Consider the following 22,678-nt stretch of genomic DNA (forward strand, 5'->3'; position numbering starts at 1 on the left):
TTTTCAGCATCATTCCTCCAGTCTTCAGTGTCACATGATCTTTAGAAATCATGAAAATATGATGATTTATTATTAGAACTATTAATAGTTGTGCTACCAAATATTATTTTGGAATCTGTAATCTTTAAGTGTTTTAAAGTTTGTGGTTTTACAGAACATCACAGTTAATAAGGCCTGAAGTTAGGAAGAACATTTTAAGGAAAATATAATTATATTTTCATAATGATTTTTTTCTTTCTCAAACCTTGTCTGTGGTGTAAAACACCCCTGGCCAAACGGGGTGCATCTCTTCCCCTCTTTGATAATTACTAGTTACCATGTTCTGAACATCACATCCTTTCTTTTGTCGCTAGATGTAATCTATCTATCTATCTATATATATATATATATATATATATATATATATATATATATATATATATATATATATATATATATATATATAGGTGGTTGAACAAAAATATTTGGACATTATTTATAAAAATTACCTCAAGTTAGCACCAGCAAGCTTGTTAGCTAGACATTTAGCATCAGCTACAATATTTACTTATTTTCAGTACTGTTATGAATAAACATGTCTGTCTAACGTTGTCTAGTTAATCCAAACAATATACATATGTATAACGTTACTGTTAATACACAATATAAAAACAGATGTCATGGTAGCATTTTAATAAAACTGTTAATATTACGGTAGCGGGGAATTTGGACATGCATGAGTTATTTTATTTAATCTGTGTTAGTTTAAGGTTATTTTATTTTATTTTTTAACCTAAAACACAGAGACGCTGATTGTCTCCATGTCAGCATTTCAGTGGGCTTAAACAGATCACTCTTTACAGCGGATTTAGTTCCCAAACAACTGACAATTTTGACCTAAATATGATTTTCAGTTACAATAATTAATCCTAAATTTCGACATTAATAACTTAGCAACATCAGACGCACGCGCGCTCACAAAATCTCCCGGTTCTTACTTCTGTAGACTCGCACTTAACGGTTCAGTTGAATCAGTGAGTGGTCCACTCCAGAACAGCTGCAATCGGATCATTCTAATTCGTAAACGAATCGTTTGGTGCGATTCGCGATCCGATTAAAGTTTATTTTGAAAAGACTCAGTTCGTTCATGATGAATCAGACACCGCTTCTGCGTGTCGGAGCACGTGATATATTATAGTGAGTAACGATATGTTTTATGAAATGTAGTGAAGTTAAAAGTACGATCTTATGCTTTGGAATGTAGTGAAGTAACAGTAAAAGTTACTCAAAATAAAACTACTCCAGTAAAGTACTTGAAAAATGTACTTAAGTACAGTAACGAAGTAAAGCTACTCCGTTACTGTCCACCACTGGCCACTGTAATGCAACTTTTACCAGGGCAACCCCACCAGAAAATGTGTAATTACCCCCCTTGAACACGATTTTTACCGGAGGATCGCCCCTGAAAAGCGACTGGGCAAGTTTTGGGATAGTTTTGAGTAGCAATTAAGCGGGGTTTTCTGTGAAAACCTGGCAACCCTGCTGGTGCTTGTTTAAACGACAGTGAAATCACTGGAAATCACGGTTTTACCCATAAATACGCCCATAAATAAGTCACATCAACAATTACCCACGTTCAGCGGATAAATCCGATTAAGTAAATGAATGAATAGGATGAATAAAACGAGAGAAGTGTGTTGTAGTCTCCAGGGCAGGGTGTGTTGAGCAGCCCAGCCCCAATCTGACACACAGCCAAAGAGGAGGAACTTAGCACCCACACTCGAATGATTATCAGTGAAAATCACTGAATTAAACACCCAGGAGTCCCAACGAGGAATAAAACCGTTATAACAAGCAGAAAATGTCGTTCATCCCCGGTCAGCCTGTCTCAGCTGTTGTGGTGAGTTTGTGTTCAGTATGAGAAAGTTTTAGCATGGAAAGCTTCATGTGTGCGGTTCTTTAGTGTTTTTACAACGACAGTGATTCATGTTATATCGTTTGACTGGGAGAGCGGTTCATTTATTTGTTCTCGACAATAATCTGCGATGTGACAGGATAGTTTGGTTAAGTTTATTTAAGTTTAAGCTAACAGCTGATGTAATGGAAAGAGTTAGCATGCTAGGCTAACGTTAGCCAGCAGGGGCGAACAAAGTGAACAATAGTTAATTATTAATTTATTAGTCAAATTATTTGTTTATTTATTCAGATAGTGGGAAATGATTATGTGGCACAATATAACGAAACTGAACGTTTTATTTGTAAACCAGAGAAAACCAGAGTATTCATTTAGCTTTCCTAAAATGAAATCCTATTCATACAGTGCTTTTTAGTCATTTTTGGGATCCAATTAATATCAAATGATTAATCGGGGTTTAATTCCTCTATATATATATATATATATATATATATCTCAATCTGTTGTGATGTCACTCAGGTGTGCAGTAACTAGGCGTGGTTTAGGTTCTTGTTCAGGTAGTGCTACCATATATGGTCATAAACAGCTGTGCCATAGGATGTGTCTTAAATCGCCTACCTAGATAGCACCTAGTGTGCATTCTCAAAAATGCTGACTGTATATAGATAACTATGTTTTTAAACATACACTTATTATGCCTGCCTTGTAAGTCAGCTGTCTTGTGTTTTCCTTTCTGTATTTCAGCAACGGATTGAGATTCACAAGCTATATGAGGGTGATAATTTAATATTAGGATTCAGCATCGGAGGGGGAATCGACCAAGATCCAACCCAGAATCCCTTTTCCGAAGACAAGACAGACAAGGTGAAAAATCATGTTTAGTGAATTGAATTATGTTTAGAGTGAGGCATTTTTCCTCTGTCATTCACAAGCGACTCTTCTAATTTAATTAACGTTGCAGGGAATCTATGTCACACGCGTATCTAAAGGTGGACCTGCAGAGGTGGCTGGTCTCCGGCTGGGAGACAAAATCATGCAGGTGAGTGATCCAAACTATTAAGACAAAGATATAAGACATTCTCACAGTAATGAAGATTTTTGTCCAGGTCACAAAACTAAACCATTCCTGATGTTACTAAACGAATATTTCCAGAAGAGGGCGCTGTTTCATCATTATTCATTCTTAATTTTTTTGACATAGCAGTGGTTCACCAAAAAAATAAAATCTTTCAATTTCTTATCATTTTACTCTTACATGTTGTTTTAAATTGTACGTCTTCATAAAACAAAAAACAACCCAAAAAAAAGTAATCAAAGTTTTTGTTTTTCACTAAATTGAGTGAACCAATAAAATTGTGGCCATAGTTCAATCCAAGGTTGTCAGGTTCCTTCAAAAAACATTTGTAGTGCACCTCCCATCCAATAATCGCAAATAGATTTGTGCTGTGTTATGATAAGAAAAAGTCTAATTGATCATAATTGGTTAATTTTTTTCGTAAAAATCAAACAATAAGTGGAATTATGACATTCTTAAATGTGACGTGACCGTTTTGGAGAAAACCACTTCAGTTCAAGTGACATCGCCGTTTTGGAGAAAATCCACTGAACGTAATAAGCTTATGCTATTCTGATTTCCTCGCCTAAGGGAGTAATCTCGTCAATGTCAGTGAGCCAATCAGCATTCAGCATGCTTGATGTGACCAACTCGAATGCTGGTGATTGGCTCTGGTGAGGCATCAAGGAAAAACGCTAGTTTACACTGGTTAGGCTCAGATACGTGGTTCACACGGAAGTGTCCCAATCCCCATAGATGTACGGCTACGTTTACCTTAGAGCGTTTTTGTTTTAAAACAGTGTTTTAAAATAAAAACGATCTATGTCCATATTGACATTTCAGAAAAGATCTCCGTTCACACTACACGACTGAAAACGTATGTTACGTGATCATTCATGCACTCTACTCCATAAGACAGTTTATAAGATGTATACTATGTTTTTTTTGAATATATAATGTTGCTGAAATAGTTATTTGTTACCTTTTTATATATTTTGCACCTGCTTGGCATTCCTCATGTACTGTAAACACCCTGTATTGCTTTGAAAATTGGCAGAATCTCATGAAAATCGAATTGTATACTGTCGTAATTGTGGGTTTTATTGGCTTCATGTTTCATCTATAGAAATGTTTTTTTTTTCTGTGTTGAACTTGGAAGTGTTATGGATATTTGTCTGAAGACAGGGTGGATTATGAACTTGTAATTTAAACCAATGTGAACATGAGCAGCGAAAGAGCTTCCTATGAGAAGAGAAAATGCAGGCAGACCGCACTGGAAGCAACTAATTCTCATCAGGTCGCGTAAATCAGTGGAAAATGAAATGAAATTATGATTCAAAGCTATGCAAGCTTGTGCCATGAATTTCTAATATGACAGCTAGCTAATTGCATTCAAAGAGCTTTCATCCTGCGCCATCTAGTGTTTTATGACTGAACCTAAAAATATATATAAAATGTAGTTTTTGTGCACTCCATGTCAATTGCAGGTGAATGGCTGGGACATGACAATGGTGACACATGATCAAGCACGGAAAAAACTCACCAAGAAGAATGAAGATGTGGTTAGGCTTCTCGTTACTAGAAAATCGCTGGAGGAAACAGTCAGACAGTCCATGATGCAACACTAATGCACATCTGAAACACGCTCATTTGAGCTAATTGAATGTCCTTATTGGTTCATCATATGTTCAGAGCATGTTTTAACTAATAAAATACTGCCAAAGAGTGATGCCAAGACCCCTTTACATTCAGAATGGACATGTTAAAGATGATTTTGACGTATTGAACTCTAACTGAATCAGTGTATGTATGAATGATTGCTCCGAGTACAATCTAGATTAAGGTTTGCATTCCATAAATTGCTACGCTACTTTCAATTTAGCTACACTTTATGCCAAATACTACACTATATTACCATATATACTCTTGAATGTATCACAGAGTCTGTGAGCTCCTTATCATTTCATTCATAGATTTCAAGGGCTACAGTGATTTGTTCCTCAGTTTTTGGTCAACATGTCATATACGCCTGTTAATTATCAAAAAAGGTACTGTGGGAAACAGCCAGCTTTAGTACTTTAATGACCACTAATTTTGCTAGTTTTTAAATGTATTACTCATTTTATAACTTTGTTTTTGTATTTAATTAACACAGTGTTATCCTATCAAAATTAATCTACATTTGGCACAATTGAGAACACTGCAGTTTTGTATCTGGTGATACCTTATCATATGTTTCCCGTTTTGAAAATGTTTTTGATACCGATTCTTGGGAGGTTTGATTGTATGGGGATCTATTTTCATGTATGCGAATAAAGGAATCTTCTTGCACATGCTTTGTGTGTTTTAATGATCTCGTGTTTGCTGTCTCGGCTCTGATGTCTAATGAGTCTCTTTTGTCAGGCTGTAAATGTCTGTCTTCACATTAAGCTGGAAGATGGTGACATTTCAGAGCAACAAATCTATTTCCTGACCTTTTGCTGTTTGTCCAGGCAGTTTTGTACTTCAGGCTACTTTCATCTCTTTAATGTTAGCCGGCAAAGGTGAGCATACAACCAGGTAGCTCATAATGCAACGTGCAAAGTGCTGTAAAAGTCAGGCTGCCGATAATTAAGGGCAACACGTCTTCAAACACTCATTCCATATTCTAGGGCACTGGTGAGAGAGTGATATTAGCACATATTAGACAGGATTTATCATATAAATAACAATAAAACGGAATTAGTTCAGAAAAAATGTAGAAATGCCATAACAGGGGCAACATCTTTTTAAAAGGTATACCAATATGTATCATTTAGGTACAATATGTTCTCTTTAGGTATTAATATGTACCTTTAAGACACTAGTATGAATTTGTTTAGGGGTAAAACAGAACTTTTATAAGGAACTGGCACAGTGACAGATTTTGCCCTTTTTTCTGAGAGTGTTAAGTATTCATATGTAAACTAATAGCGGTCTGCTAATGATTTCGATTATGCATCAAGATTTTATGTAACCACCTGCATACAGAAAATGAAATGTTTTTAATGAACAGATAGTTCAGTGAGCAAAGACTGATAATTAAAATGTTATGCAAGATATTAGAAAATGATTGATTAATTAAATATATTGTTTTGATCAACTCAGCTGCATTTAATCTGTCCTATAAGCAAGGCAAGTTTATTAATATAGCACATTTCATACTCTATGGTAATTCAAAGTGCTTTACTTAAAAGAAAGAAAAGTAATCATAAAAATAAAACAAGCAATTTAAAAACTAAAAATTATTTAAGTGAAAAAATAAGATTTAAAATGAATTTTAAACATTTACAAATATAAAATGATTTGTAAAAAACAGTGCATAATAAGAAAGAAAACACCCTTTTGGACAAAAAAAAAAAAAAAGAAAAGAAAAGAAAAAAAAGACATCCAACTGCCAAACAGGAATGAGGGAAGAAATAATGCAGATAGATTTATAATAGAACAAAAATATAATTTTTTCGAACTTTTCTTTACTTTGAGGCTGTAGTACTTGTCAAAAGGAAACCTGACATTTTACTGAAGTCTCACTGAGGCTGCATTTATTTGACCAAAAATAGCCTACAGTAAAAACAGTAATACTGTGAAATAATACAGTTTAATATATTTTCAAATATAATTTATTCCGTCGATACAAAGCTGAGTTTTCAGCATTACTGCAGTCTTTAGGGTCACATAATTTATGATTTTAGCACCTATATAGCCTGCTAACAGTAACAAAAAAATTTGTCATATTTTGTACACTTTACAATAGTAAACCCAAACCTTTTATAAATATATGAACTGTGTCTAATGTGTTTCATGCCTGTTTCTCGGCAGATGAATGTGTAATTACAGTAGCTAAATGGAGAACATGTATGCAACATACCACCCACACTCTGGCAGGCCCCTTGTGTTACCATAGTGATGCAATCTGCTCCTGTCACCTTTCACAGATGCAAAATGCGCTGTTTTATGTTAAAGCATGTTTACGGCCCTTAGATTCGCTGAAGAACGGATACACACACATTTGTCATAAAAGCAGTGATGCGTTCTCTATGAATACATATTTTCTGTCATGTAAAATCGAGTTTTTGATGAGGCCACACTTCTGTTTTTGCCATATCAGGTTATAATAGAAGAGCAGAAAGCTTGATACATGTAGATTTGTAGTACTTTGCATGTGCTGTCTCACATTGTCTTAGCAAAAACATGTTTTGCAATAAGTTACCATGGTACGTTCTTTCCCCCTTCTTTTCTAAGTTGTATAAATCAAAACATTCTTAAAGTGATGTTTATTGAACGTTCTATAAACGTTCTCATAATGTTCAGAGGAAACATTCTTAGAACAACATTCATGGAACGTCCTCGTGATGTCATTTTGAACGTTCTAAAAAACCGTTATCATAAACGTTAAGTAACCACGACAATAAAACTGGACCTTTAAATGTTCTTAGAATATTCAAAATAAACGTCAAATAATGTTATATTTTGAATGTAAATAACATTAACAGTACGTTCTGAGACGCGTTCTTGTAACCTTTAAATAAAGTTACAACCACAACAAGAAAACTGGGCATTTGATTGCAAACGTACAATAATATGAAACGAAATGTGCTGCAAAAATGCCATGTTCCTTGGGGAGAGTTGGAAGGAAAAGAGCGAGATAGTTTATACAGACACGTGTGGTGAGTGGGTAGATCGGAGCAGAAGGTCACACACACACACACACACACACACACACACGCACGCACAGAGATCTGGACCTCAACAAGTGCATGCAATCACGTTGTCATAGTAATGAAATACACTTAATATTTGACTCTTACCAATGTAGTAGCCTAGCCTAATACAATGCAACTTTGCATTTTCACCTTAAATATATAGTTATTTATCATTTAATGTGTATTATTTGAGATGTAATATCTTCAGGCGTTATTAAATGACATTAGATGAATCCAGCTCAGCGGGTGTTATCTGCATGCTCAGTATTAAACGCCTCCCCCAATCAGACTTTATTAACGTGTCGATTCTTTTCGCTGGCGGGCAGTGGGTCGTTGTTTTTTGTCTTACTGGAAATATCCTCAACCTCTTCTTCCCACGCAGAAATCACTTTCTCCGCCGTTTCCTTAAACTGTTGTGTGCACAGAATATAGAGTATCTTCTGCACGAGACTTTATCAGAACGCTCGCGAGTCACGAGAGAACAGAATAAGACGAGCTGCTACTAGATGGTAAGTCATATTCTATTGTTTTAAAATGCAAAGCGTATTAAAAAACCTATATTTAAATTCTAATCTAATATTTAACAGAGCTAGCTCTTTGGATGAGGCATAAAACTGTCAAAATTGTTTCTTTCTCTCTTTTGTACCTACATCCAAAAATTAACACTGTGCCTAAAACCCCCTCTGTTTTGTGAGGTTCTGGTTCAAGTGAGGATCTTTCGGTTCACTGTTGGAAAGTGGAAAGATTCTGGTGCTGGTCAGCTTTGTAGTGCTCACCTGGGGTGTGTGTTGATGTGTGTATTTATGCTGATTTAAGATCAGTGGTCATCAGACCATCAAGCACGGATCAATGGAGGGGAAACTGGCCCTAGATCAGGTCAAAGGTGTGTTGTGTACCTCTGCTGTCACTCAGTATGGGGTCACATGGAGGCTGAGAGAAGGTCAGGCCATATAAAAAACTGTTTCATGTGTGTTTGGCACGAGTTGAGCTTTACCTGTGACCACTTCAGACAAGTCTCCAGCATTAACCCACCGCAGAGCAACCATGAGTGGTGAGTGAACCCATATCGAGGTTTTATACTGTAAATTAAACTCTTTGATAGCTTGGTGATAAATCATTTATTTACTCAAATTTAATGTGTCTTTTTCAAATGTTTTCTTGATGGAGTGCATTATTTTTTTCAAGGTTTTCTGAAATTATACAAAAAGTAATTGGTGTCAACGTTCTGTATGATGGTTGATTATTTTGTCAGCCAGAACATAATTTCAGGGTTATTTTCTAGTGTCTGAGATTTAAAGCAGTAATGCACCCAAATTGCATTATATTTTGTGGACCAAAAAATTATGATGTTCTGCAGAATTACATGGCTTCAGATGTTTTGGAATATTGTGCACAAGTCATATAGTTAGATTAGATCATTTTCAAGTGCCTTTTTGTAATTTTTTTGGAGATCGACTGCCACAATATTCATTCACTTGCATTGTATGGAAATGAGCAACCTGTATATTCTGATAAACATACTGTGTTCTGTTCCACTTGAAATATATGCCATATTTTCTGCACTGTAAGTCGCACTTTTTTCATAGTTTGGCTGGTCCTGATCAAAATGAATTTGACATGAACCAAGAGAAATGAAGCAAGAGAAAACATTACCGTCTCCAGCCGTGAGAGGGCGCTCTATCCTGCTCAGTGCTCCTGTAGTCTACACTGAAGACATAGAGCGCCCTCTCACGGCTGTAGACGGTAATGTTTTCTCTTGGTTTTAAATAAATGCGACTAAATAGTCCAGTGCTACATGTTTTTTTCCCTCGTCATGACGTATTTTTGGACTGATGCGACTTATACTTAAGTGCGACTTTTAGTCCAAAAAATATGGTAGTCATCTTGCTTAATTTTGACAGAACTGCTTTCTGTTTTTTCATTCCATTTCTGAAATATGCAAAGCTGTTTCTGTCTCAGAGGAATAAATAAAAAGTTGATTGTGAGAAGCTGAAAATAATAAATACTTAGATAAATCTAGCCACAACTATGAGTAATAGTTTCAAGTAATAAAGAGGCCTTTATGAGAAACATTTTGAGACATAAAGTTGACATTATGTGGTAAAAATTATCACAAGATATAAAGTCACAATTACAAAGTCGTAATGGCAAAATGTGAAGTCACTTTGTGCAATATGAAGTTAAAAATATCAGAAAAAGTCACAATTGCAATATAAAGTCACAATTTCAGTCATAATTGCAAAATTTGTGAGATATAAAGTTGAAATTATGTGTAAAAAGGTTTTGCAAGATATAAAGTCTCATTCTGAAGTTGAAATGATGTAGAGAAAATTAATTGCAAGACATAAAGGCACATTGCAAGATATAAAGACACAAATTTAAGGTCATAATTGCAAAAGGTAAAGTCACATTAGGAGATATGAAGTTGAAATTACATGGATTAAATATTGCAAGGTACAAAGCAAAATGTAAAGTCACTATGCAATGTAAAGTAAAATATTTGTAGTTATAATTGTTTAAATATTTAAGTCATAATTGCGAGATATAAAGTCACATTATGAGATATAAAGTTAAAATTATGGTGAGAAAATTTAATTGCAAGATATAAAGATGCAATTTCAAGGTTGAAGGCTAATTGTGATATACTGTATAAACACGTATTATGAAATACAACAATGATATTATGTGAAGTCATAATTGTGAGATATAAAATAACATTAATATATAATGTCACAATACGAGAAAATGAAGCAAGAAAGTCATGATAGTGAAACAAAAGGTCTGCGAGATATATTCACAATGTGATATATAAAGTAACAGTTTCAAGATATACAGTGTCGTTAGATATGAAGTCAGAATGACCTGTTTATTTATATATTTTCTGCTAAATTAATTAATGTATTTAATATTAATTAAATAGTAGGTGGTGAATTGTGATGTGTAGTAAACCCCCCCAAAAAGATAATTCTCATCATTTATTCTCCTTCATATCGTTCCAAACCTGGACGAGTTTCTTTCTGCTGTTTTGAAGAATATTGATTACCAAACAGCTGCTGGTCCCCTTTGACATCCATAGTATGGAATTCAGTGGGGACGTTAAATAGTTGGTTACCTATATTCTTAAAATATGTATTTGTGGAAATGTGTGTCCCAAAAATGGTGTTTAATGAAAGGTATGTCATCCATGCCCTCGACAGGAGCAGTACTGTATTCTCTAATTAAGTTAAAATACAAGGTCAACAGGATATACTTTTTTATTTAAGTGTACTTATTACAGGAGGGGCGACAGAATTTGTACAATAATGTTGATTACCACAAAAAAAAAAAAAAAAAAATGCAGTGAATGCAGCTAATTCCTAAGATTTAAAATGCTCAAATGTTTTTGAAGCATATAGCCATACGATGTAAGCAATGTGTATGTTAATTTATTGCTCAAAATGTTAATTTTAATTGTAATTTTTATTATCTATGATTTAAAAAGCAGGGACAATATTTTCTATGTTTTTGTTTTTTAATTGTTGTGTGTTCTGTATACTTTACTATTACTGTTATTATAATAATAAATAAATATTAATAATATTGTGATGTTTATCAACTCTATTAACTTGTTTTAATACAGTTTACAAAAATCACACAATAATAGTAACCGCAACAAATAGCAAACAGATCAAAACAGTATTATATTCTAAGAAAATTATGACTTTACAAAAGTAAAATAAAATAGGAATAAAATAAATATGAGAACATGATAAAACAGATATTTAAAATTTTACTTTAATATTTAATAAATTATAATGATTAAATATTAATATTAAATGTTAAATATTTCATAAGTATAATTGTATTTAATATTTTAATTTTTTATCAAATTAGACATAACTAACCTTTTTTGTGAAATAAACAGCATGTGTTTTGACTGTTCGTGATGCATAGGTTTAAAAGAATTAACATCTATACAGTCTATGCTTTTGTTGAATATAAAAAGAGAAACCTAAATTCTTAAAATTTTCACTTTTCATTCCCTGCAATGATCGATTCTTATTTTGCCATTTGATCACATCATGATGTAGAGAAGAATGCACAATGTGTGAATGTTACATCTCGGTTTTAGCTGATACTATTTGAGAGATGGTGAATTTTAAGTCACAAAAATATCATTCTTTCTGATTTCTCGGCCACAGTCTCCCACGAAACCCTCTTGGATCATGTATTAGAGCTGATTATGAACGAGAAGCCTCCAAACAGCACTAGTCTGTTTCTGAGTGAAGCCTCTGAGAAGCCACAGCGCACTGAGGAGGGCCTCCACCGTCTGTGCCGAGTGTTACAGAAGCAGATGTCAGGAAGTCGACGGAAGATGTGCGGCATCACACGAGACAGCGTCAAGACGTTCCTGCGGAGGAACACCTTTGTGATCTTCACGGTGGCCGCTGTGGCTTTAGGTAAAGGGTCAAAACAGCAGGAAAACACAATGCTGGGCTTGTTTTTTGTTGATAGTGGCACTGTTCCCTAGGAGGGAAGTATGATGTTTCTCATCTCTATATGTAGGGGTGGTGTTGGGTTTCGCGCTGAGGCCGTATAACCTGTCCATGAGGGAGGTGAAGTATTTCTCTTTCCCTGGAGAGCTGCTGATGAGGATGCTTCAGATGCTCGTTCTACCGCTCATCGTCTCCAGCCTTGTCACAGGTTCACCAGAAAAACACTAGACTCTCTAGCATTCACTAACAATTTCAGTTCCCTTACATTAGTTAATGCACCAGGTAGCAAACTCAAAAAAAACAATTTTGTCATCATTTACTCACCCCCCAAATCTGTATGCATTTCTTTCTTTTGTTGAACATAAAAAAATATATTTTGAAGAATGTTGTTAACCAAATAGTTGACAATAGCGATTGAATTCCATAGTTTTTTTTTCCAGACTACTGTATTAAGGTCATTGGCTACTAAAAGTGGTTACCACATTCTTCAAAATGTCTTCTTTTGCATTCAGTAGAATATATTAACTTTTGTTATGCATTGCTATGGGTTTGTCCCGTGCAATTTTACTATATAGTTAGTCAATCTAGTCAAATTTAAATACATATATGAAGAGTGTATTTGCAAAAACAGATAACTCAATTCAGAAATCATGTTTTTTATTAAGTTGTCATGTTTTTATTGTTTTATTGTGTTAGTTATAATTATTATTTACTTAAAATAATCCAGCTGCAGTTTAAGATTAATTAGAATTTTTTAAAATTTTTATATATATATAAGAGTTTTAGTCAGAAAGAATGTATCAAATTAATCAAACATGCAACAGAAAAACAGTAAGCCATTTATAATGTCACAAGATTTCTGTTTCAGATAAATGCTTTTGTTTAAACTTTCTTTTCATCAGTGAATCCTTAAACTATATAAGTCTTCACAAAAGGGGTATATGTTTGATTTTGGCATTGGACGGGACATAATGTTAGACAACAGACGTTTAATTGTTTGATCAACATTACTGCCAATGACAATTTACTAATAGCTGGATATTAGTTGGGACATGTCATAGCGGCTCTAATAAATTCTACACCCTTGAAAATCATAAGTTTTGAACAGTAGTCTATGTAAGTAAAAGTGAACACCAATTATCAGTCTGTTAAACTATTTAATCAAAAGACGGTGATTTATAGGTGATTTGATGGACACAAGTTCAACACCAGATCTCTTGTCTCTTGCTGTCACATGCCTTCAGGAATCTCCTCTTTAGACAGCAAGGCCTCTGGGAAGATGGGGATCCGGGCCATCGTCTACTACATGGTGACCACGTTTATAGCGGTTTTTATCGGTATTGTATTGGTGATTATTATCAGGCCGGGTAAAGGCAGCAGGGACAGTCCAGTGACCTCTAGTGGCAGCATTGAGCCTGTGCAGGCCGCTGACGCTTTTCTGGACCTGATAAGGTGGGAGAAAACATTTGTTCGACTGATGCATGCCTTGCTTGTTTGTTTTTCAGATGCAATGGGATCTAATTTCTTTTCATTATCCTTACAGAAACATGTTTCCACCAAATTTAGTTGAGGCTTGCTTTAAACAGGTTTGTGAATTCTCTCCGAATGCATCTCTGAAGATCAGTGTTGGGGATAATGCATTACAAGTAACGCGAGTTACAGAATCAGATTACTTTTTTCAAGTAACTAGTAAAGTAATGCATTACTTTTTAATTTATAAGAAAATATCTGAGTTACTTTTTCAAAAAAGTTTTTGTCCAGTTCAACCATACTAATAAGCAAAAATGACTTTAGATAAACTAACAATTGTGCTTGGTTGTTTTTTTTTATTGCTGAAGAGTGTTGAACTTTCTTCTCCAGTGTCTACTGTACAGACATGAATTTACTTTTTGACGTGAAAGGGCTTTTACATTTGCTATAAACAGAACTTCTTATATTAAAAACAATCAAGCCCTGCTCATTTTTAAAAAGTAACGCAAAAGTAATGTAACGCATTTAAAATTGATATCACAGTCAGTGTTGGCAAATAGAAAAATTCAGTTTTATTAAAAGCGCAGTTTATCCTTATATTGTTCAACTTGTCGAGGTTGATATGGGATTTAGAAATTAGCTAGTTATAAGCAATTCACTACTTTTCATATCTCAATATATATTGCAAAAGATCAATAAATCATGATTTTTTCCCCAAAATCATGCATACTAATCACCCATTTTTCTTGCAGTACAAAACACTATACAAGAAAACACTATTGATCAAAAATGTCTCCATCGTGGTCAATGCGTCAGACCTCAACTCTACAGACCTCAGCCAAGCGTCCAACTTCAGCACAGTCCTGCAGACCATCCAGGAGACGGTTGAGGAGGTGGTGCCTGTCTCCGGTTCCTCCAATGGGGTGAACGCCTTGGGGTTGGTGGTCTTCTCCATGTGCTTTGGATTAGTGATTGGAAACATGAAACAGCAGGGCCAGGCTCTCCGGGACTTCTTTGACTGCCTGAATGAGGCTATAATGCGCTTGGTGGCCATCATTATCTGGTTAGTGTGCGATTATAATGTTCTGATAACAGTAAGGCAGTCATTTAGAAGAGAATGATGTGACACTTGCATTTTTCCTGTCAAGATACATTAAAAAAGCAACTGACTGTAATGCACCTCTTTGGTAATCGTGCTTTTAACTTCTGTAGTACAGTTTATTTAATTTTTTTTTTTACTGTACAATATTATAATGATAAAATAAGTCACATAAAAGAATTTGAAAATGTTTAAACATATCTGTTTTACCACTTATAATTATTTGAAAAATTTGTATGACTCACCAAAAAATGTAATATAATAAAATTTAAAAAATACTTTTTTTTAACTTGATGTAAAATAATGATTACGATGTGTACACTCATATATTCAAGGAACTTTTCTTAAAATTATATATATTATATTCTTGAATACTCATAGTTGTGTTAAAAGCATAAAAGACTATTTTATAATAATGAATTAGTATGTCACATTAATGAGAATCTTCCTCATAATAAAAGATTAATATGTCATGATATTATACAATTCTGACTCAGTATTGATCTTGTAATAATGAGGACTTAGTGTAATAACTTAGTGTTAATATACAGTATATATAATAAGTGGAAATTATGTTTCTTAACATTATGACGTCATAACTGATAATTATGAAAAAGTTTATACATTTTATACTTATACAAACTAACTCATTATTATGAAAGTTTCTCATTATAATGAAATTATGTGATCTTTCCCTAAATACTATGACATATTAAATACAGTTTTGATAGTAAGTGTAATTTTTATTATATTATAATATAGCCTACTATATTTTTATTATTACGATGATGAATGTTCTTAAAATCTAATTTATATTTTTCATAGTTAACATATGAGTGTATTTCTAAATATTATTTTTTAGAAATTATGGCAAATCATTTTGAAATTATTTGGAGAATGTTTCTAATTATTGTTGATATACAAATGCATTATTACGAGGACTTATGTCAGTATTAAAATAAAAATTGCACATATTACAAATATCATGCAATAAAATTTAATTTAATTTTTTAAAGTTTTTAAGTCAAATTAAACATCAAAGGCTCTATTTATGCATGCCTGTTATTAAATTACTATTTGTTAAAATATAATTGATTAAAATGCACTAGTTATGAAGAATTGCAGTAAATGTCTCTTCCGAGCAGGTATGCTCCGGTGGGAATCCTCTTCCTGATCGCAGGGAAGATCGTGGAGATGAAAGATCTTGCTCAGGTGGGCGGACAGTTAGGGATGTACACGGTCTCTGTCATTGTGGGACTCCTCATCCATGGCCTGTTCGTTCTGCCGCTGCTCTTCTTTGTGGTGACCAAGAAGAACCCTTTCACCTTCATCGCTGGGCTGCTGCAGGCTCTGATCACAGCTCTAGGCACCTCATCCAGGTATAAACACATTATACTTTACACATCTTACAAACAACAGTACAGAGCAAATCGTCTGTTAGCTGAGAAGAGCACTCGGTCCAGTAGCAGATGCTGTTTCTAGCTGATATACATTAAAGACCCCATGGAATGGTTTTATGAATGTAGTGTGAATGTATATATTTCCTATTGAAAGAGTTAATAGTACTATACTTATGAAAGGGCATCCTGTAGCTTTTTAATTAACATTGAAAAAAATGTTGATAAAAAATTAAGCCATTTGATGAATAAATTGTAGATTCTTTCCTTACAACCAGTTGATGATTGGACAAGCGAATAAAGCATATCTGTAAATTAAAGGTTTGTTATAGCTATTGTTGGGCACATGTTTGTAGTGTTTATAGATCCTAGAATAGATATACATATACATTTAATATGATATAATATCAATACATTTTTTTATTTGATCAATTTCAGATTTTAAAGGTGTATAAAAGTTTATTAAGTCATATTTTAGCACTATGCTTGCATATAATTATTTTTGTACACTAAAATTAAAAGTAAAAACCTTAACATTTTTTAAATAAAATGAATGAATGAAATAAATTATATATATATATATAAAAAAACATAAGCTTATTTTATTTCAGCTTATTTCCGAGGCAAGATTTCTTTTTTTTTTCTATTTATTTAGAACAACAAAAAATAATGAAAATTAAACAAAATGATTAAACTCATATCTAAAATTAATAAGGAATCAGAAAATATAAAATAAAATAAATTATTATACAATGTAAAAATATTACATTGTACCATTATGTTAGCAAAAACTATAATAGCATCTCAGAGATAATAAAATAAAACTTGAGTTGCATATAAATGACCTCAAATCTAAAATTTAACAAAATGTTTGGCATATGATCTGAATAAGTACTGAATATCATTTGCCCCTGTATAGTTTACTTGTCATTTGGGAGACTTTTAAGAAGACACAATGAAATGAATAGATTCTCATCCTGAATCCATGACATTGCAGCATTTACCTATTTATAATTTGCCATCCAAATATGTAAAGTATAAAAATTTTGGAATGTGCCCAAAAGCACCATGATGATTCCTGATTCCGTGTGATTCCCTCAGCTCTGCCACCCTGCCCATCACTTTCCGTTGTCTTGAAGAAAACAACCATGTGGACAAACGAGTGACCCGTTTTGTGCTGCCAGTTGGAGCCACAATCAATATGGACGGCACAGCTCTGTACGAGGCAGTGGCGGCCATTTTTATCGCCCAGGTCAATGACATGGACCTGAACTTTGGGCAGATCCTCACCATCAGGTTAGTGTCGGCCAGCAGAAGCCCTGAAGGAGTCTTTATCGCTTCTCATCTCCTTATTGCGAACAGTACCTCCTGTGGGCTATTTTCCATTAAACTCCATATTAAAAGGCCCTCATGTTTCCCGCAGCATCACGGCGACCGCCGCCAGCATCGGAGCAGCAGGCATCCCTCAGGCTGGGCTGGTGACCATGGTGATAGTATTGACATCGGTGGGACTGCCCACAGAGGACATTACACTGATCATCGCAGTGGACTGGTTCCTGTGAGTCTCTCTCAAATGTCACGCTGAAGCTTGCGGCTCCAGTAGAGAACACTCTCTCAAAGGTTACTGATACATAATGCAGACGGCTAATCTGAAGGAGCGCTGACACGTTCAGCTTTCATACTGCTGAACACTGAATTCAATATGTTAAACGTTTCTCTTCAGTGCCTTATATGCGGATTGTTTCTTTACTTAAAGCTGCAGTAGGTAACTTTTGTAAAAATCTATTTTTTACATATTTGTTAAACCTGTCATTATGTCCTGACAGTAGAATATGAGACAGATAATCTGTGAATAAATCAAGCTCCTCTGGCTCCTCCCAGTGTCCTATTACCATTTGCAGAAATACATCGCTCCCGGTAAGAAACAACCAATCAGAGCTGCGGTCCGTAACTTTGTTTGTGTTCAAAATTAAGAAAAATGTATATAATAAGCGAGTACACCATGAATCCATTTTCCAAACCGTGTTTTTAGCTTGTCCTGAATCACTAGGGTGCACCTTTAATAAGTGTTTATATTAGGACTATTTTAGATTGCTTCGGGGGTACCGCGACAGAGTAACCCAGTACCTTTGTGATTCTTCATAGACATAAACAGAGAGAAGTAGTTCCGGCTACGATGTTCTTCCGCAAGACGCAAGCAGTTCTGTTTATTAACCGCTAGAGCGTCAAAAGTTCCCTACCGCAGCTTTAACAGATTACTAATGATGTTTGCTATTGTAAGCATTACTATTACTGATGCTTATTTAAAGGGAATAATTAATTTAACTACACTATTACATGTATAATGAAGTGTTTCATTTAGTCACATTGCCAGTGCTGCTCATGTGCATCAGACACAAATGATGCCTCAAACTCATGTGGTTTGTTCAGGAAAGGTGTGCTGTTACTTTTTTAAGCAGTAGGGTGAGGTTTAAAACCTTCCATGTAAAAAAGCACCACTCGCAGCTGAAGAAAGTGGAGTTAATGTAATGTTTTTGTGTGGTTCAGGGATCGACTCAGGACCACCACCAATGTGCTGGGAGATTCTTTCGGTGCTGGGATCGTGGAGCATCTGTCCCGACAGGAACTCCAGAACCAGGATGTGGAAATCAGCAACTTCGTGATCGAGGAGAATGAAAAGCCGTACCAGCTGATCTGTCAGGAGAACGACTCTCTCAAACATCGCAACAGTGAAACCACCATGTAACTATCCTCAAACCATCATAGTTCACACCGACGGACTGGAAAAAAAACTCCACTTCACTTCTGTCCACTAGGGAAAAGTGAAGCCACAATATTCCAGTTGTCGATGTGCATGAAGCAATTTGAAGCACAGTCATGAAACCACATGCATTTTTATAGCATTAAACTAAAACAAACCGTATTAGAAATCCAAGGTTTGCAAACAATGGTGATGGTTTTTCTGACAATTGATGACAGTTTCCTATTAGCAGTCTATGGAAGCCATGGAATAAAATAATAATAAAAAGGTTTATTTAAGTTTACATTTAAAAATGTAATACATACCTATACCGAGATTGTATATCACAATTCTGATAAGAAGTCATAAGTTAATATCCCACAGTTCTGACTTTACAAACTCGCTATTGATGAGTTAAATCAGATCTAAATATACAGTCTAAACTTGCATTTGTGAGAAAAAGTCAGAATAGTGAGATAAATAGGTAAATGTTATGTAAAATGGTATAGGTTTAAATAGTATTTCATGATGTAACTGTAGGGCTACTACAATATGACCCATATGAACTCTATATGTGAATATTATTTTGATCTATTTTTTAAATCAATTTTAGGGTAATCACAAGTCTGTCCATTTAAAAGTTAGTTTCTTTAGTCTATGACGATGGTTTTCTATGTTAAAAATTATTTGCATTCCAATTCTGACATCCAAAGGCACAACAACAATAGACTTTTTCTCTTATTCCATGGATTTTACCCATTTTCCTCCACTTGTTAGGAACGTTTTTCTGCCACCACAATACATGAGCAGCTCCAGGTGAAATAACTGGCATCTACTCCAAATTGGTCTATATCAGCATGATAAGAACTACTTAAAATGCTGGAAACCATGTTTTGGCTTTACTTTTTGGAACATGCAAGGCACACTTCTTCACACTCAAAGCACTATAGTTAAATTAAACATTTTCTGAAAATTAGAGCATGCTCATTAAAATGTTGGAAAGAAGACAGACGTTGAGAATGTAAGTGATAGCCAATAAGATTTGTAAACGCTATCTCACAACAAATTCGTATGTATTTTATGGAGGTGGCTAATTTGTATGACCACACTGGTGTTTTATGCGATGAGTAAGTCTAGGGCTGGTCATTTGTACGAATTCCTACAAAAATGCCACCTCTTAAAACAAGTATGATTTTTCACAAAACGTACAAATTTGAACGAACTAGCTCATACCAATTCATAAGAATTAGCCGCCTTCTAAAATGTTTGCTGTGAGATCGGATTGTAATTGTGGTTTTATCCATTAGTATTTTTATTCACTTTGAAACAATCGAAACGCATCCAGGGCACAGTAGCACCCAATTACAACAACACTATGCTAGTTTTATAATGCTAATTTGAGACTGTTAAAAACTTTTTTGGTTTTCGTAAATTGTTTAAAGTATAAATATTGTTTTAGAGTTGGTTGATGTCAGTAAACCTGCATTATAACTTAATGCTGTATTACCTCATACACACAATGCCATACTCATAGATGATACATGTAGAGACAAAGGGAACATTTTTGAGTAACTTTGAAGTTCTTATCGTGGTTTTGTTATCTAGGTTAACAATAATGTTAATTTGTAGATGTTTATATGATATTGAATGATAGTGTGATCAATTACTAATCTAATGTTTCTTTGATGAATTTAGCTTTTGCCTTACTGTTTCATACATACGTATAACTCCTCCCTTAAAGGGACAGTTCATCCAAAAATGAAAAATCTGTCATCATTTAATCACTCTCCACTTGTTTCAAGCCTGTATGAGTTTCTGTCTTCTGCTGAACCCAAAAGAAGATAATCTGAAGAATATTAATAAGTCAGTGCTAGCCATTGAAGTTTATGGTATGGAAAAAATACTATGGAAGTCAATGGCTACCATCAAATGTGTGGTAAATGATTACATTTTTATGCGAACTGTTCATTTAAGAATGGCTTTTATTAACATTATTTGTTTGAATTCATTCTTGATGGCACACATCGGCAGGATGTAAAGTGTAGGTGAAGAGTTTTTGTTTTGTGGTGGATTATGTCTGATTATTCTAGCATGTTCTAGTTCTCCAGCCAGTTTGTGTTGTGCTTTGCTGGTTGTTTTAAGTACTTTTTGATGTCTGTTTTCCAGTTTTATAAATATCCTCAGATCGTGCTGCTCGTATTGCACCTGTGTGTTTTTGTGAAATACTTGAATCTACCACAAAGGTCCCAAATCAGTATTAGCAGAATGGATTCACTTCAAAATCCTCTCTCTTAAATTTAGATTCACAGTATATACTTTTAGTAGAGATTGCTTTAAATAAATGCAAACTATGTGAAAATGCGGTAATGTTGTTTAATATTTCTTATTTATAAGTATTTATATGGTTCCATTTTGTACTTAACTGTTGTACTTATTAATTTGGAGTTTGCCTTTTTGAGTTAATGGTCTAGTGTGGGCATATATTTGACTTGAATGATTTGGCCATTTGAATTCTGTAATAAATGTCTCAGGAATAAAATTACTCTGTTAACAGTGTTGTCTTGTTGAAAACCAACCACATCACACTGTCTTCGAGTAACAGCATATCACCAGAACAGCATCCTCTAGTGGAGTGTAATGGATTCAGGATGTTTTACCTTGAATGCACTGTCTGTGGATTGATAGATGGACACATGTATCATTCATCAATCATGGGTTTGGTTCCCAGGGAAAGCAAAAACTGCCATTGCTTTGGATAAAAGTGTCTGTCACTTGCATGAAATGTAAAGAATCTGACATTTGCCTGATCTTTTTTCTTTTCTCTTTCTTTCAACAAAAATGACCTTATATCTGCTATCAGTATTTTGCTAAGTTTATTTGCACTGTCAAGCTCAATAGCTCAACTCTGTAATAGGAAAAATAACAGCGATTTAGTTATTACAGAAAAAATATTTTTTTGACAAGGCACATGAATATTATCAGTAAATAATATTGTGTTGTGCAATGTGCAGTGGGGTTTGCACTGATGCAGAGATGCTAGAAATGCATTATTTATAAAATTATTATAGTATATGTAAGTTGCTTTGGATAAAAGCATCTGCTAAATGTCTAAATGTAATGTAAATGTGACTATAAATATTTTTGAAACACAAGTCGAATCTTATTTCTCAATATTTTAAGATTATTTCAATATAAAGAAATCATCTCATATCTAAGCTTAAATAGCCTATGCATTTCCACACATTAAATAATTAACCCCTGGTAAAGGGATTTCACACTGCTCATAATTTATCCGAGGTTAACGATTAATTGTGGGCATTCTTAAAGTGACGTTTCACACTGCGCTTTCCTAAACCATGGGTTAATGTTCTTATTTGCATATTCGTAGTCAGTGTTGCTGATTGGACGAACTGCAGCAAGCAACCTGTTTATATCTTTGGTTCGGTATCCTCTGTTTATTTTTATCAAATTTCCACTGAATTGACTTTTTGGTGGACTTTAAAGTTAAGAAAAAAAAACAGTCCTCACTCCTGTTAACGTTTTCTGTAACTATTTGATGTTTTCGCCTTAAATATGTGTGAAACGTAGCTTACTTTTACCCTGGCGAAAATTGCAGTTTAGTAGGCTACTAAAATAACCTTGGACTAAGTACAGTGTGAAAACCCCTGGGGGAAATTACTAGTCTGTTTTAATAACAACAAAACCGTACTCACTATTTTCATTTATTTTTATATATAAAAATTAATTGTATTTTAACATACACAAGATAATCTGTAATTGCACTATAAATTTGAGATCGAGAACAGTGATACCAGCTTACTGGACTCT

The 22,678-nt window shown here is 34.3% G+C and overlaps 2 protein-coding genes across 2 annotated transcripts; both read left to right on the forward strand.

Annotated features, from left to right (window-relative positions):
- The first annotated feature begins 1,614 nt into the window (after nt 1-1,614).
- Nucleotides 1,615-5,279, forward strand: LOC113110749 (tax1-binding protein 3). The gene is made up of 4 exons (XM_026274911.1): nt 1,615-1,879; nt 2,639-2,758; nt 2,856-2,933; nt 4,436-5,279. The coding sequence occupies exons 1-4, from the start codon at nt 1,841-1,843 to the stop codon at nt 4,574-4,576; spliced, it is 378 nt and encodes a 125-aa protein (XP_026130696.1). The 5' UTR covers nt 1,615-1,840; the 3' UTR covers nt 4,577-5,279.
- Nucleotides 5,280-7,766: 2,487 nt separating this feature from the next.
- slc1a6 (solute carrier family 1 member 6) lies at nt 7,767-21,642 on the forward strand. The gene is made up of 10 exons (XM_026274912.1): nt 7,767-8,178; nt 11,851-12,108; nt 12,215-12,352; nt 13,389-13,596; nt 13,688-13,730; nt 14,367-14,677; nt 15,859-16,092; nt 17,212-17,406; nt 17,534-17,668; nt 18,658-21,642. The coding sequence occupies exons 2-10, from the start codon at nt 11,892-11,894 to the stop codon at nt 18,854-18,856; spliced, it is 1,680 nt and encodes a 559-aa protein (XP_026130697.1). The 5' UTR covers nt 7,767-8,178; nt 11,851-11,891; the 3' UTR covers nt 18,857-21,642.
- Nucleotides 21,643-22,678: the final 1,036 nt, after the last annotated feature.

The sequence above is a fragment of the Carassius auratus genome, chromosome 11 (genome assembly GCF_003368295.1).
Source record: "Carassius auratus strain Wakin chromosome 11, ASM336829v1, whole genome shotgun sequence".
Classification (NCBI taxonomy): domain Eukaryota; kingdom Metazoa; phylum Chordata; class Actinopteri; order Cypriniformes; family Cyprinidae; genus Carassius; species Carassius auratus.